The sequence below is a fragment of the Hemiscyllium ocellatum genome, chromosome 30 (assembly GCF_020745735.1).
Source record: "Hemiscyllium ocellatum isolate sHemOce1 chromosome 30, sHemOce1.pat.X.cur, whole genome shotgun sequence".
Classification (NCBI taxonomy): domain Eukaryota; kingdom Metazoa; phylum Chordata; class Chondrichthyes; order Orectolobiformes; family Hemiscylliidae; genus Hemiscyllium; species Hemiscyllium ocellatum.
Genome location: NC_083430.1, coordinates 47,199,661 through 47,214,802, shown reverse-complemented (window position 1 = coordinate 47,214,802; position 15,142 = coordinate 47,199,661). Strand labels below are relative to the sequence as shown.

The window sequence follows — 15,142 nt, the reverse complement described above, 5'->3', positions numbered from 1 at the left end:
CAGCAGTCTACTAAGTTATTTTAGCAATGTGTTTTTGACTACATGTCACAGTGGTTAGTGTAGTCATTTTACTTTTAAGTTGGTTCTGTTGCATGAGATTTTAAAGCCTCTTGGCATCAAATCGCAGTGAATCCCTTTGATTGGGATGAAATAAATCTGCCACTAATGTTGCATTGTGTATACCATATTATCCAGCAGCACTCATTTGTAAATTAACTCACTGAAGGAGACTGCAACTTTAAACAGCGTTAAAAAACTGCAGATGCTGGAAGCCAACGTGGACAGACAGGAGACTGAAAGAACACAGCAGGTCAAGAAGGGTTACACCCAAAATGTCCACTTCTGCACCACCTGATGCTCCCTGGCTTGCTGCGTTCTTCCAGACACCTGCCTGTCCACTTTAAGCAGTAAGCTATTCTTATAAAAATTAAGCTACTGGGTGGACCTTGATGGCCCTTTAAAAATGTTATTTTCATGTGACTTTTTAAAATCAGCATTAAAAATATGGAGGCAAATGTGGGTTGAGTGTTTGAAGTAAATACTATCTTTTGCTACTATTGTAATCTCAGGTGGGCTGACCAATGGAAGTGGAAGATTTATCTCTGCTGCCCCAGGTGCTGAAGCCAAGTACCGAAGTGTGAACAGTGCCTCCAGTCTATTTAGCTCCAGCAGTCAGTTGTTTCCGCCGTCCCGTCTGCGGTATAGTATGTCGGATGTGATGCCATCTGGGCGCAGCAGATTACTGGAAGACTTCCGTAATAACCGCTACCCAAACCTTCAGCTGCGTGAAATAGCCGGCCACATCATGGAATTCTCTCAGGATCAGCATGGTTCAAGGTAGGGTGAAATCACTTACATACAGCCCAGTACCTTAAATAGAGCAAGACCATTGATCCATCTAAACTTGCTATTGCAGAAGTGATGTGTAAGGCTTAAATATCAACTCTCTGTCAACTTAGTTAAGCTATTGGTCATTGTTGAACTCAGTGAGGCATCAGAAAAGGAGTCCGTTTTGATTCCTAGTTTTGCAATATTGTCCTAGGCGGCAACTTGAGCACTACATTTAGATTTGCGATAGGGTATATGGCATGGCTAAGGTTGCCACACTTGATGATGGTGTAGTGTTTCCTGTTAAATGCATCTGTGTAATTGTTGGTGAAAATGGATCTGGCCTCACTTAGTCCCAGTGTGCCTCATTGGCTGCTAATGCTTGAGCACACGGTCTGCTTACTTGATGAAGATACTCAAGTACTGCTTCCACTTGAACCTGTGCCTGAGCAAGCTTTAGCACTTTAGAAGAAATGGGCGAGAGAATCAAGCCCATCTGAGAGGCAGTGATTTTGGGAAAGGCAAGGTGAAGGTGGATGTTTTGCTTTATTGGGAAAGTTCTTCTGTCTTTTATATTTGGTTCTTGTAATTGGATTTTTAAGTAATTTATTTTAATGTGTTTAGCCTGGTTTTTACTGCCTATTCAGAACTTTCCTTTTTAAGATATTTCTAACTTTTTCCAGGGCATTTAATGCTAAATATTACTAACCATGTGACCACTTATCCTGGTGAAACATGTAAAACTGGTTGGTTGATGAGATTATTTAAATGGAGATGTTCAGAAAATATGGAAAACTAATTACTAACAGCAGTTTTATATTTTTTTAAAGAAAAAGGCAGTTTTAGCATAAGATTTAACAGCCAGTGCGATACTGTGTATGGTGGAATAGATTTCAGGTTATCACAGGCGCAATCCATGCTAAGAAGCAAATGAGGCAAAAAGTATCTCAAGCCTTTATGTACAAAAACATTTTGCCAAGATCTGAAGAGTTATCTGTGGAAATGCACACGACCCTATGACAATACAGTTGTTGTTCTGTATTTCACAGCTCATCCAGCTCTGAGTAGATAGACCCTGTATCATAATGCACAGCAGCAGCTGTTAAATCATTCAGAGTGATGAGGTGCATTTACACAACACATTTGCGTGAGGGAGTGCTGAAGTTTATGATGTATGGCAGCGTATATTAACATTTCACATTGACCCAGGAGGTCTCGCTTGTGGTCTCCCCTCTCTCCCACCCCCCCCCTCCCTCCCGCTCCGCTCCTTCCCTCCCTCTCCTCCTCTCTCCTCTTTCTCTCTTCCTCCCCCCTTCCCTCCCTCTCCTCTTTCTTTCTCTCTCCCTCTCTTTCTTTCTCTCTCTCGCGCGCTCTCTCTCTCTCTCGCTCTCTCTCTCTTTTTCTCTCTCTCTCTCTCTCTCTTTCTCTCTCTCTCTCTCTTTCTCTCTCTCTCTCTTTCTCTCTCTCTTTTTCTCTCTCTCTCTCTCTGTCTCTCTTTGTCTCTCTCTCTCTCTCTCTCTCTCTCTCTCTCTCTCTCTTTTTTCTCTCCTCTTTCTTTCTTTCTTTCTCTCTCTCCAATAGACTGAACTTACACACATCAAGGGTCGCAGTTTATCTCTGGGCTGAAGGTGGTTTCTGCTAGGTCTGCATATATTATATGTTTGCTGCTGCTGTCCTGGGAAGGTATTTGGGAATATTCCAACATTTGTTTGTGGAGAGCTTTCAATTTCTTTTTTCGGTAGGCAAAAAGTTGACAGTCAAGACTGGAAAATTTGCCCTGTGTTTTGGTTTTGTCGGAATGAGCAATATTTGGTTGCCAATACAGGAGGGAAATATTCATGCCTGGTATGTAGCCCGACTTGTACATTCCAAGTGGCTGCTAACTCTGAACCAATTCATAGCAAATAGCCCAGAATTCAGTTGTTATATGTGACCGAGCCTTTCATCCCATTTCCTTAAAATAATACTTGGAGCAGAGAGTTGTAGTTTGAGAATTGCTGTTAAATGCACCCTTTAAAATATTTTGTTACCTGCAGATTTATTCAACTTAAATTGGAACGGGCCACTCCTGCTGAAAGACAGCTGGTTTTTAATGAAATACTACAGGCAGCTTATCAATTGATGGTCGATGTTTTTGGAAACTATGTAATTCAGAAATTCTTTGAGGTAAGTCGCAAACTTGATTTCTTTACACTCAATTCATAAGTGGTTTTGACAAAACCAGGTCATGGGATATGGAGACAAGGCTCGGGGCATTGGGGCTCGAGTTTCTCTTTACTTTGCTGATGTTAAAGATCCAAGGAAAACATTACTAATTAATGCCTCCACATTGGCCTAACATTAGACGAATATATTAAAAGCTTTATAGCAATTTCAGGTTGGTGGATTGAGTTACCTTTCTGTTAAAGAATCAAATGCACATGTTGGGAATCTCTCTAATTTTGGAATATTTAATCGTAACATGTCAGATTCGTCGCTCTGTTTCTCTCCCCAGCCACCACTTTCTTGCCTTATTTTTATGGCATGCAGGCAACATCTTGAACTTTCTAGCCTAATCTTGATCTGATCCACATGAACGTATTTTCCAGCAGGGAGGCTGCCTTGTGCTCATGAACATAGTTTTTTAAAAAAAAATCCTAATTCAGGTTTATGGAGAATAAATTATCACATGCCTTCCACGCCTCTGGCTGAAATCTCTGACTGGAAATAGAATCTGAGGCTTTGCTGGTGTTTGGCTCATGTGTAGATCAGAGGAACGTGGCAGATCTCTCCATTTTAAAGTTTAAAGATGTAGCATCTGCTCATTTAGTTGGAAACACAAACTTTCCAAGCCCCTAGTCTAATCCAGTTGCTCTCAGTTTTCCCAGGAAATCCTCAAAGGAACTTTAGGAGACACATCTTTGCACTGAGCACAGTGTGTGGTCTGAAATTTTCATATCAAGTGGTGTAGTTATAAAGAACAAATGCAGTCGGTTCTGCTGTAACGCCATGGTTCTGTGCTAGTGCAATCTCGTGTTATGAGAAAACCGCACAATAGCCACACCATTTAAGCTAATGGGGCTTGAATCGCGTGATAGCCAATACATGTTTGAAAAGTTCGTGCTTTAGAAAGAGTGTCCCCAGTTCGTCAGTCACGTTACAGTGAATTTACGTTCATGAAATGTGCACTATAGCAGAATGACCTGTAGGTGGATAAGCAAATAGGCTTACATGCTATAATGTGGAAGGAGGCTTGTTTGGAGGATAGTAACATCCTGTTTGTGCTGTAGATTCTGTGGGGTTCTCTGTAAAAAAAAACATGTAGGTGACTGAATTTGTTCTGTAAAATTTACCTATTCCATGTTCTTTAGTTTGGAAGCTTGGATCAGAAGCTGGCGTTAGCTCAACGTATTCGTGGACATGTTCTCTCTTTGGCGCTGCAGATGTACGGTTGTCGTGTGATACAGAAGGCTCTGGAATCTATTCCCCCAGACCAGCAGATCATTGTAAGATTGAATTTGTTTTTTGAACACTTGATTAAAGTATTTATATCAGCCATTTCACAAGTGATCTACCACTAAACAAATGTTGGAAGTAAATAGAATCATGAATATTAGAATATTAGTGAACTTTGCTCATGTTTCCGACCGTTAATTTGTCAGAATGGAAATCCTAGACCGCAGAATCTGAATAGTTGCCGTGGAGAAGGAGACCTTTCGGCCCACTGCCTACACCATATCTCCAAATGAGTGTCATGACTTAGTTCCGTTCTCCACAAATTGTTCCTCTTTAAGTAATCATCTCATGTCCTATGGGTTTGTTAATTGAATATAATTACCAGCAGCTGTCATGTTGTGCCTTGAATCCAGGTTCTCAGACCATCATTCTGGACCTCTTCTGCAAGAGTGCAGTGAACGCTGCATGACAGTACCAAAATAGGAACTCTTTTCTGAGCAGTTTGCAAACCTGATTCAGACAGTAGTTTTGTTTTTGTTATTGAGAGTTCACTGGTTAGCCAAGATTAAAATGTTTGTTTCACAACTATCAACTATCAAAATAGTTTCCATTTTAAAAAGGAGAAAGTGATGACTGCAGATGCTGGAGATCAGAGCTGAAAAATGTGTTGCTGGAAAAGCGCAGCAGGTCAGGCAGCATCCAAAGAGCAGGAGATTCGACGTTTCGGGCATGAGCCCTTCTTCAGGAATTAAAAAGTACAGGTTCACTTCTCTCTCTATATCTCTGCTCTGAAATCCAAGCAGAAAGTCCAGCAAAACTTTTTTCCAGAATTTTGATCTGTCTCTAATCCTCATAGACTTATTCTTGAGTGGCCTGTCACACCACTTCTGGTTTCTCTCTTTGTGTTTGCTGACTGTTATGTTTTGGTATTTATAGAATTGTACAGTACAGAAGAAGGCTATTTAGTCCAAATCTGCAAGTTGCCTCTTTTGAAGAGCCATATATTTAGTCCAATCCTTTCCCCATATCCCTGCACTTACTTTCCACCTTAAGTATTTACCCAGGTTTCTTTAGAAGGTTATTACTGAATCTGTATTCACCATCCTATATCCGTGCAATCCAAATTATTACGTTAAAATGTTTTTCTCGTGTGACCTCTGGTCTGTTTGCCAGTCACCTTTAAATCTCATTTCTCTGGTTATTGATCCTCAGCTATTGGAAACAAGTTAACTATATTTAAGTTCTTTGTGATCTTTAAACAGCTTTTGTTGCTGTGAGGAGAACAAGACCAGTTTCTCTAATTTATCCTCATGACTGTAACTCTCCTCTCTGGATGTGTATCAGTAACACCATACCTTTCCCAGAATCTTCACATCCTTCCTAAAGTGTGCCCAGAATTTGACACAGTACTCCAGCTGGCTGTTGTGCTAAAATCCAGATACTAAATCTTCTGTTACCTGGTTTGTGATCCGATTGTGCATTCACAGATTTGTGCAGAAATGCACTGAGATCTCTCTTGCGTTCACTTCACAATTGTGCTATTTGGCATATAGAAGCTCTCATTTATGCTAGCAACATGTATCACTTCTTATTTAGGCTGGCAGGTAGACATGCAAATGTGTCCTCTATTGTTTGCTACCTAGCTGTTTGCTGTGCTCTGAACTTTTGTGTTATCTGTCCACTGCAAAATTATTGCCCCAACATCATCACATCAGTGTAATAATATATTTAGTTTGAATTGAAATGGTTACGTTGGTAGCCTCACGCAGAGGGTAAAATGTTTGTCCTTGTCTATATAGCATAGTGTGCAGTGAAGTCTTTTAGGTCAAAAATGAAAGGAAAATCTGTTTTGCGCCTCATTTGTTTAGAGCTCAAGCTGTAGGTGCAATTTGGTATTTAAATTTTGAAGTTATCCACTTGTGATGATGATTCTCCTTTAACAAGGTTATCGTGCTGTTGGCTATTTTTTCCAGAGAGGGCGTAAAAAGTACAGGCTCTGAAAAGTCTGGGGTTGGATGGGTTTTAGGGCCAGTTTGATTATGGCTAACAGATACTGCCATGGGCAAGAGGCTTTGAAATTTCAAAAGAATTGTACATTGAAAGAGGAATGGCCAGTTCTCCTAGCTCAGCGTATCTCTGGTTTGATTTGGCTATTAACTGAAAGCAGTCAGGCAAATGTAAAAGCTGCTGGACCCAAAGACACCGGTACTCTGTCAGAAGTCTTTCCTGTAAGACTGTTTGATTTTTCCTTTTGTGCCAAGGGGTGTTTATGGGGATTGGTTGCAAGTATTTGGAACAGCATTAAGTTGGGATAATTTGTAGTGTTTTCACATAGGTTAAGTTATTCTGTATTCTGTTCTCTTTTGTTTGTGTTTTGGTAATCTTGTAAATAAATTCTGTTTTGTTTAACACGTAAATGGTTTGACCGGCTGCATCCCTCCTGGAATATCCGTGATACACCTGCTTAAGACAACTGGTAAAGTTAGGGTCTGGGCTACTTTCTTGAAATGTTTTCAGGAGGTCTGGCCTGGTCCATAACACACTGAGGAGGCAATTGGTAAAAAGCCTCCAACCCCAAATAATTTGACAGGACAAATCAGAAATACAAGGACAAAAAGGATTGAGTTATTTGCAGGGGTTGGACGCTGCTATGTCGATCTCTGCTAGCTTAGTTGACACGAGGACTGCCCCATGTGTCCGAGCATTGTTTTTGGTGCCTTGGATGCCACTGTCTAAGGACAGGAAGATTTTGCAAGGATTCTTCCATTGACCCCTGCTAGAAAAGGAAAACGTGTCCACATCAGTTGTGATGTGAATGCAATTTAACACTCACCATCCATACACTTTTGCAGAGTAGCCACTTGAGAGTAAATTTTGCTATCTTCTGACAAGGGATGAACACTGTAATGGCAAAGTTCATTTCCGAAGTGACATGCATGTAACATTTTTATCCCGAAAAGTATGCATGCAGTTTTGTTGCAAAATAATCTGGACTTTATTTGCATGTTTTGAACTCAGAGGATTCAGCTGGGTTTCCAGCCTTTATTATGGCACTGTATAGTACAGAGAAGAATCTCAGCATTTCTCCTGTGTATTGTCATTATTGTTCATTTATCTGCATACATTTGTTGTGTCTTCCCGACAGTATTCTTCAATCTCATCAAACTCCCTTAAGTTAGGACACATTCGCTAGATGATTTTTCCTTTCCTAACCTCTGAGCAGGCACTTTGTGGGAATTACTGCCTTACTAGCTATTGTGGTTGTCTCTCCCTTAACCAGTAAACTTTCAAAGGAACGCAAGAAACAGCATTAACTGTAAAAGTTTTTCTGAGCATTATTATTTCTAAATTGTTATGTTCAGCTGATAATATTAGAAGTGAAAACAAAAAATGCTGGAAATCACAGTCGGTCAGGAGGTATCCATGGAGAGAGAGCAAGCTAAAGTTTCCAGTCTAGATGATAGATAAATCTAGATAAATCATCTAGACGTGGTGTTAGTTTGCTCTCTCTGTGGATGCTGCCTGACCCACGATGATTTCCAACATTTTTTTGTTTTCAGTACAGATTCCAGCACCTGGAGTAATTTGCTCTTCCAGTGTTAGAAATGAGCTTCACCTAGTCTTCCAGCTTTGACCCCCATATATTTTGAATTCTAACTTCCATTCTTTGTGGTTGCCGGTTATCCTGATCTGTTTCCCATGCTAGATGTAGAAACACAGTTTCTTTTTCAACAGGAATAACTTCCATTATTGTAACTTTAACGTAGCGTGAAGCCTCATATTAGTATTAGAAAGCAAAATTTGAAATCGAGCCAAATGAGACCCCGACAGGTAACCAAGTACTAAGTCAAAGAGGAAGGTTCTCATGAATGTCCAGAAAGAGTGGTGAACAGGTTCAGGGAGTGAATTCCAGAGATTATGGCCAAGGCAGCTGAAAGCACAGATGCCAGTATACACTTCCATATTTCAGAAAACTCCTCATTCAATCAGTTTGACTTTTGTAAGTCCCATTCTATTTTGTGTTTATAATCTTTGACATGAAACTTTCTGTATCTTTATCATCTGGATTAGCAGAAACTCTTCACTGATTACCACTTACTAGTTTAATTTTCTTCCTGCTTAACCCTGGCAGCTGATTCTTGTGCAGACACTGCTACATGCCTCAGTGATCAACCCCATCAATGAACAAATACTTTCCAAATTGCAACATAAATCTATTATTTTTGAATGGTGTAAATTAGTCATGTCGTAGATCTAGGGTTTTTATCAGAACATTTTCTCCGATGTAATTTTGCTATTAGTTTAAGTTTCTAATAAAAAATGAGTTGCGTTTACATAACATTTCCCATGACTACCAGACATCCAAAAACACCCAGTCAAGACCATCTGAAGTGCAGACCCTGGTAATGTTAGAAACACAGCTACCAATCTGTGCGCAGCAAGTTTTCAAAGCAATCTGATTTTTGTGTTGCTGATTTTCCAGACACGAGGGTTAACTCTCCTGGTTTTATTTTAACTAATGCCGTGAGATCATTCATTACTCCTGAGGAGCTCTTTGCTGTGCTGAAGTGTCAGCCAAGATTTTTTTTTAATAAAGGACTCCTGAGTCCTGAGTCCTTGCATTGTAACTTTTGAGTAGACAGGCAGGAGGCTGGAGAAAACAGCAAGCCACGCAGCATCAGGAGGTGCAGAAGTCAGCATTTCTGTTAGAACATCAAGAAGGTTATATCCAAAATGTTGACTTCTCCACCTCCTGACGGTGCCTGGCTTGCTGTGTTCTTCCAGCCTCCTGCTTATCCACTTTGGATTCCAGTATCTGCTGTTCTTTTGTCTGTAAATATGTTTTTAAGTTTTGAGGTATGAACTAGGCTATGTTTGAAATATGTAAAACTTTTTGACACTTACATATTAAATAGAAATAAATATTAGTTAATGTTATGTTCTGGAATAGCAGACGTATAGCCACGCAACAGCATATTCTGTGTCATAGTATAAAATTTCCACTGTCTTTCCAGAAGATTGTTTCCCTTGACCGTGTCAGCTTTGCTAGTGGAGAGCTGAGAGTTTTGAATGAGATGTTTGGAAATATTAATTTTAGGATACATATCCTAAAATGTTCATTCAGCTCTAAGGAGTGCATTTCACAACCTTGCCTTGCCATATATTATTGACATTGATTTTAAGGTGTGGAGGGTAGGTTTCTGTTGAGGAATGGAATTGTAAAATGTCAATACAGTGGTTCAAAAGGGGATGAAATACAAGTTCTGCATAATGATGATGAGTTGGTTCATTGACATAATGCAGCAGAAAATGTCCAATATAAAGCATAACCTTTATCAGTGTTATTGTCTGCATCTCCCCTATTGTATACAGAACGAAATGGTGAAGGAACTGGATGGACATGTCCTAAAATGTGTCAAGGATCAGAATGGGAACCACGTGGTACAGAAGTGTATTGAATGTGTACAGCCACAATCCTTGCAATTCATCATTGATGCTTTCCAAGGGCAGGTATGACTTGATCAGAGATTTTGACTATTTTTAATCCTCCCTTGTATTTGAGTGTACTGAGAAGTGGTCATGTGGGTGCTTTAGCTCATTGCTCATTCCTTTTGTATAAACATACACACACGATCATTGTAATATTCAACTTTGGGGAGCATCGCACATTAACATAATTCTGTCCTTGCCTAACACTGATGATCAAAAATGGAAACCCTGAGGCAGTGAAACTCATTATAATATCCGTACTCCAATTGCAGCAAAGGGCGGTTGCTTCACAATAATTCAGGAGTTGAACCACCTCTGCTGCCTCTGTTACTGACTTATTTTGCTAAGCGTGACAGCTCTCCTGTTTTTTTTAACCAAAAATAGCTTGAATTGGAATGTTTCAAGTTAGATGTTATGATTTATAATACAAAACAAAAATTCACATGATCCTTTGGTTGCATTTTTGGAGTAGTTATGTTACTTTGCTGTCCATTTTGTCAGTCAAAGAGATGTACAGCGCAGAAACAGACCCTTTGGTTCAACTGGTCCATGCCAACCAGACATCCTAACCTAATCTAGTCCCATTCACTTGGCCCATATCCATCTAAACCCTTCCTATTCATATACCCATCTAGATGCTTTTTTAAATGCTGTAATTGTACCAGCCTCCATTTCCTCTGGCAGCTCATTCCATACACACGCCACCCTGTGAGTGAAAAAGTCACCCTTTAGGTCCCTTTTATATCTTTCCCCTCTCACTCTAAACCTATGCCCTCTAGTTCTGGACTCCCCCACCACAGGGAAAAGACTCTGTCTATTTACCCTATCCATGCCCCTCATGGTTTTATAAACCTCTATAAGGTCACCCCTCAGCCTCTGACACTCGAGGGAAAACAGCTGCAGCCTATTCAGCCTCTCCCTATAGCTCAAATCCTCCAACCCTGGCAACACCCTTGTAAACCTTTTCTGAACCCTTTCAAGTTTCACAACATCGTTCCTTCCGATAGGAAGGAGACCAGAATTGCAATATTCCAAAGGTGGTCTAACCAATGACCTGCACAGCTGCAACGTGACCTCCCAACTCCTATACTTAATGCTCTGACCAATAAAGGAAAGCATACCAAACACCGTCTTCACTATCCTATCTACCTGTGACTCTACTTTGAAGCAACTATGAACCTGCACTCCAAGGTGTCTTTTGTTCAACAACACTCCCCAGGACCTTACCATTAAGTGTATAAGTCCTGCTCTGATTTGCTTTCCCAAAATGCAGCACCTCACATTTATCTAAATTAAACTCCATCTGCCACTCCTCAGCCCATTGTCCCATCTGATCAAAATCCCATTGTACTCTGAAGTAACCTTCTTCGCTGTCCACTACACCTCCAATTTTGGTGTCATCTGCAAACTTACTAATACCTCCTATGTTCACATCCAAACCATTAATCTAAATGATGAAAAGTTTTGGACCCGGCACACCACTGGTCACAGGCCTCCAGTCTAAGAAGCAACCATCCATCACCTTTGAGTCAGTTCTGTATCCAAATAGCTAGTTCTCCCTGTATTCCATGAGATCTAACCTTGCTAACCAGTGTCCCATGGGGAACCTTGTTGAACACCTTACTGACGTCCATATAAATCATGTCTACCACTCAGACCTCATCAGTCCTCTTTGTTAGTTCTTCAAAAAACTCAAATCACGTTTGTGAGACATAATTTTCCACGCAAAAAGCCATGCTGACACTTCCTAATCAGTACTTGCCTTTCCAAATAAATATAAATCTTCTCCTTCAGGATTCCCTCCAACAACTTGCCCACCACCAATTTCAGGCTCACCTGAAGTTCCCTGGCTTTTCCTTATCCCCCACTTCTTAAATAGTGGCACCACGTTAAACCAATCTCCAGTCTTCCGGCACCTCACCTGTGACTATCGATGATACAAATGTCTCAGCAAGGGGCCCAGTAATCACTTTCCTAGCTTCCCACAGAGTTCTAGGATACACCTGATCAGGCCCTGAGGATTTATCCACTTTTATGAGTTTCAAGACATCCAGCACCACCACCTCTGTAACCTGGACATTTTTCAAGATGTCACCATCTCTTCCCCACTTTCTGTATCTTCCATGTCCTTTTCCAGAGTCAGCATTGATGCAAAATACTTGTTTAATATCTCCCCCTCTCCTGCGGTTCCACACACAGGCTGCCTTGCTGATCTTTGAAGGGCCCTATTTTCTTCCTAGTTATCCTTTTGTCCTTAATGTATTTATAAATACCCTTTGGATTCTCCGTAACCCTATTTGCCAAAGCTATCTCATGTCCCCTTTTTGCCTTCTTGATTTCCCTCTTAATATACTCGTACTACCTTTATACTCTTCCAAGGATTCACTTGATCTCTCCTGTCTACACTGGCATATGCTTCCTCCTTTTTCTTAACCAAACCCTCAATTTCTCTAGTCATCCAGCATTTATGAGCAATGTTGCACTGATTTAATCGTGTGCTCTTGTCCAAGCACAGAGTAATGGCAGTGTAGATTGTGGGCAATGAGTCCACAGTTGTGGACTGGGATAGCACATTAAGATTTAAGTTCAAAACTAACACACTGCGCAAGATTAAGATTTTGAAGACATGATCAGTTTATTTTACATGCTATTTCAAAATATCTCCTCCCCCGCCCCTTTTAAAAGCTCATTGTTGACCTCTTTCGTTTCATTTGCAGGTGTTTGCTCTATCGACTCATCCCTATGGCTGCCGTGTTATCCAGCGGATCTTAGAGCATTGCATGCCTGAGCAGACCCTGCCTATCCTAGAGGAGCTTCATCAACATACAGAACAGTTAGTTCAGGTATGTATCCTCATTCTCGCTGAGGCAGCTGGCGGTATACATTCTGTGCTGGACTGTGGGGCTAGGCAATGGATTAAGAAATGACACTTAACACTCTTGCGATTACTGATTGAATCATCCCAGGCAAATAGTGACATCTGATTCGCTTTGAAATGTAACAGCTCTGCACTCCAAGTCATACTAAAAGTCTCCAAGCTGACCAGTAATGAGATAACGGCCAGTGATATTGTTTAAAAAGGGATAATTATTGGAAAGTTTTTGGAAAAGGCTCACACTCCCCAGGTTCTCTTCAAATCGAACCAGTGGATCGTTCACATTCACCTGAGCTGACAGGCAGAGCCTTGCTTTAATATCTCATTGGATAGGCCGGCACCATTGACAGTGCAGCACTCTGTTAATGCTTCATTGAACTGCCATCAGAGAGTAAATGCTCAGGATTGTGGAGTGGCGCTTGTACCCACAAGAGTCTGATAGACCAATGCTAATTACATCAAGGCTGATGTTAGAGAGCAGCAGAATGACCATTTGATGCAGCGGTTTTATTTTAACCAAGATTATACTGTCATTCTTGAATTCTTAACTAATTTTATACATCATGGTTCTCTTTTGAATATTTCAGTCAGTCCTACTTTATGCAATTTTTTTGCAAGTAATGTTTTATTTAGCATTATTTGAGAATGTGACTAAATAGCTTCAGTAATAGAAAAAAGTTTGAAGTTTCTAAGGTAAATTTGGCATATTTTCATATTTTGACACCATACACCCTGTGTTACTAGTAATTCTGCTAAGCACTGTACTGAACCTGTGATGCATTGATTGTGGTGTCACAGGTCAAGCAGCAGTGCTATAGTATCTGCTTGTTATAACTGGAACTTGTCAGCATTGAACACTGACTTGTTTTTTTAAGCACAGGCAACATAACTTACAGTAAGGAGTGAGGGTAAATTCGCTCCATTGGCTGGCTGGTTTGTGATCCAGAGTGACACCAACAAAGACAGGTTAAACTCCCACGCTGGCTGATGTTATCATGGCTCTGCTTTCTTCACTTCTCACTTGAATGTGGTGACCCTCAAATTAAATGTACTGCCAGTCATGTGTCTTTAATGAGAGAGTAGCCTATGGTCCTCTGAGACTATGGCAACTTTCACTTTCCTAAGATGCAGCAACTCTTTGAGAGCTGCTGTTAACAGTAAGAAGTTTGAAGATTATTGATCCATTAGGCACTATTAAGTTTGCATTTCACCACAGTCACCTGACTCCTGATGTCATTGCTGTCTTGGTGCAATCATGGACAAACCAGATGAATGCCAGGGGCAAGGTGGTGGGAATTATCTTTGACCTAAAGCAGCATTTGACATGATATGGCAGCAAAGAGCCTGAGCAAAATTGTAGGCAGTGGGAATTGAGGAAATTTCCATTCATTGGAGTCAAAGTGATACAAAGGTGGTTGTGGTTCTTGGATCCAGCAAGACATCGGTGCTGGAATTTTTCGGGCAATTGTTATTGTCCTAAACATCTTCAGCTGGTTCATCAGGGACCTTCCCTCTATTATGAGGTCAGCTGTGTGGATGGTCAGTGATGATTGCACAAGCTTCAGTACCATTTGTAGCTCCTCTGTTATTGAAGGACCATCACCAAAAGTTTCCCCCAAGCTGCCATCGTTCTGACCTTGGGACTTCAACACCATTCCTCCATTGTCATTGGGTCAGAGTTCTGGAATTCCTTTCCTAATTGTACTGTTGATGGATCTACGCCTGACAAACTACAGTAGTTCCAGAAGGTGATTACTTGAGCAAGTAGGGGTGACCAACAATGCTCATATCCCGTGAAAGAATAGATCAGACATTTAGCTGCTTGCTGCTGATGTGGTATAAGAAATGTTTTTATGAAGGCATAATACTCCAGATGTTGAAAATCTGAAAAACAATATGTTGGAAGCACTCAGCAGGTTAGGCAACACGGCTGGAGAGAAGCAGAGTTCATGTTTCGGGATATTGGCCTTTTGAGATGTGAAAAAAAAAAGTCATTTAAATAAGAAAAATCTGGACATCAACATTAAATTCAGTTTAATTCTCAAATGTGCAAATGAATAAGGGGCCATTCCACCCTTTAACCTTTTGACATCAAATATCTATCCTTATTTTGTCTCCTGTTGCCCGCTAATTATATTACCATAAATTACATGGCTGTTTTATGACTTATAAATTCTGCTTCTTCCCCTGCTCCTTCCACACAACGGCACAAAGAATTATTTAATTCTTCTGTAAACATACCCTTTGTTCTGTCTGCAGCTAGGAGAAATGCCACAAAATGCCGATTCTGCCAAAGAATAGATCCTTACCTGATGCATTGGAACATTTTTCCAAGTGGCCTAAGAATGTTTAATTCATATCTGCAAAAAGATCCTTGTGTGTGGATGAGAAACTAGACTCTGGTCTCTTTCACAATAAGTGCGTTGGGAGCACTGATTTCCTGTCATTATTGTTTGTTTTCCCAGTGAACTTGATTAAATGGTTTTCCCCTCTTTGTGCCGTTTTATGACCACA

The 15,142-nt window shown here is 40.6% G+C and overlaps 1 protein-coding gene and 1 non-coding gene across 8 annotated transcripts in view; both read left to right on the top strand.

The window, feature by feature from the left end:
• Positions 1-15,142, top strand: part of LOC132830146 (pumilio homolog 1-like) — a 123,456-nt gene that overhangs the window by 99,302 nt on the left and 9,012 nt on the right. For all 7 annotated transcript variants that reach the window (XM_060847662.1, XM_060847660.1, XM_060847657.1 and 4 more), the window contains 5 exons: positions 570-837; positions 2,865-2,994; positions 4,179-4,313; positions 9,637-9,774; positions 12,471-12,596. In XM_060847662.1, the coding sequence (XP_060703645.1) occupies positions 570-837; positions 2,865-2,994; positions 4,179-4,313; positions 9,637-9,774; positions 12,471-12,596 (797 nt within the window). The remainder of the gene's footprint in view (positions 1-569; positions 838-2,864; positions 2,995-4,178; positions 4,314-9,636; positions 9,775-12,470; positions 12,597-15,142) is intronic.
• LOC132830190 (small nucleolar RNA SNORA76) lies at positions 13,385-13,517 on the top strand. Its single transcript, XR_009646352.1, has one exon. It is a non-coding gene; the product is annotated as a small nucleolar RNA SNORA76 (small nucleolar RNA).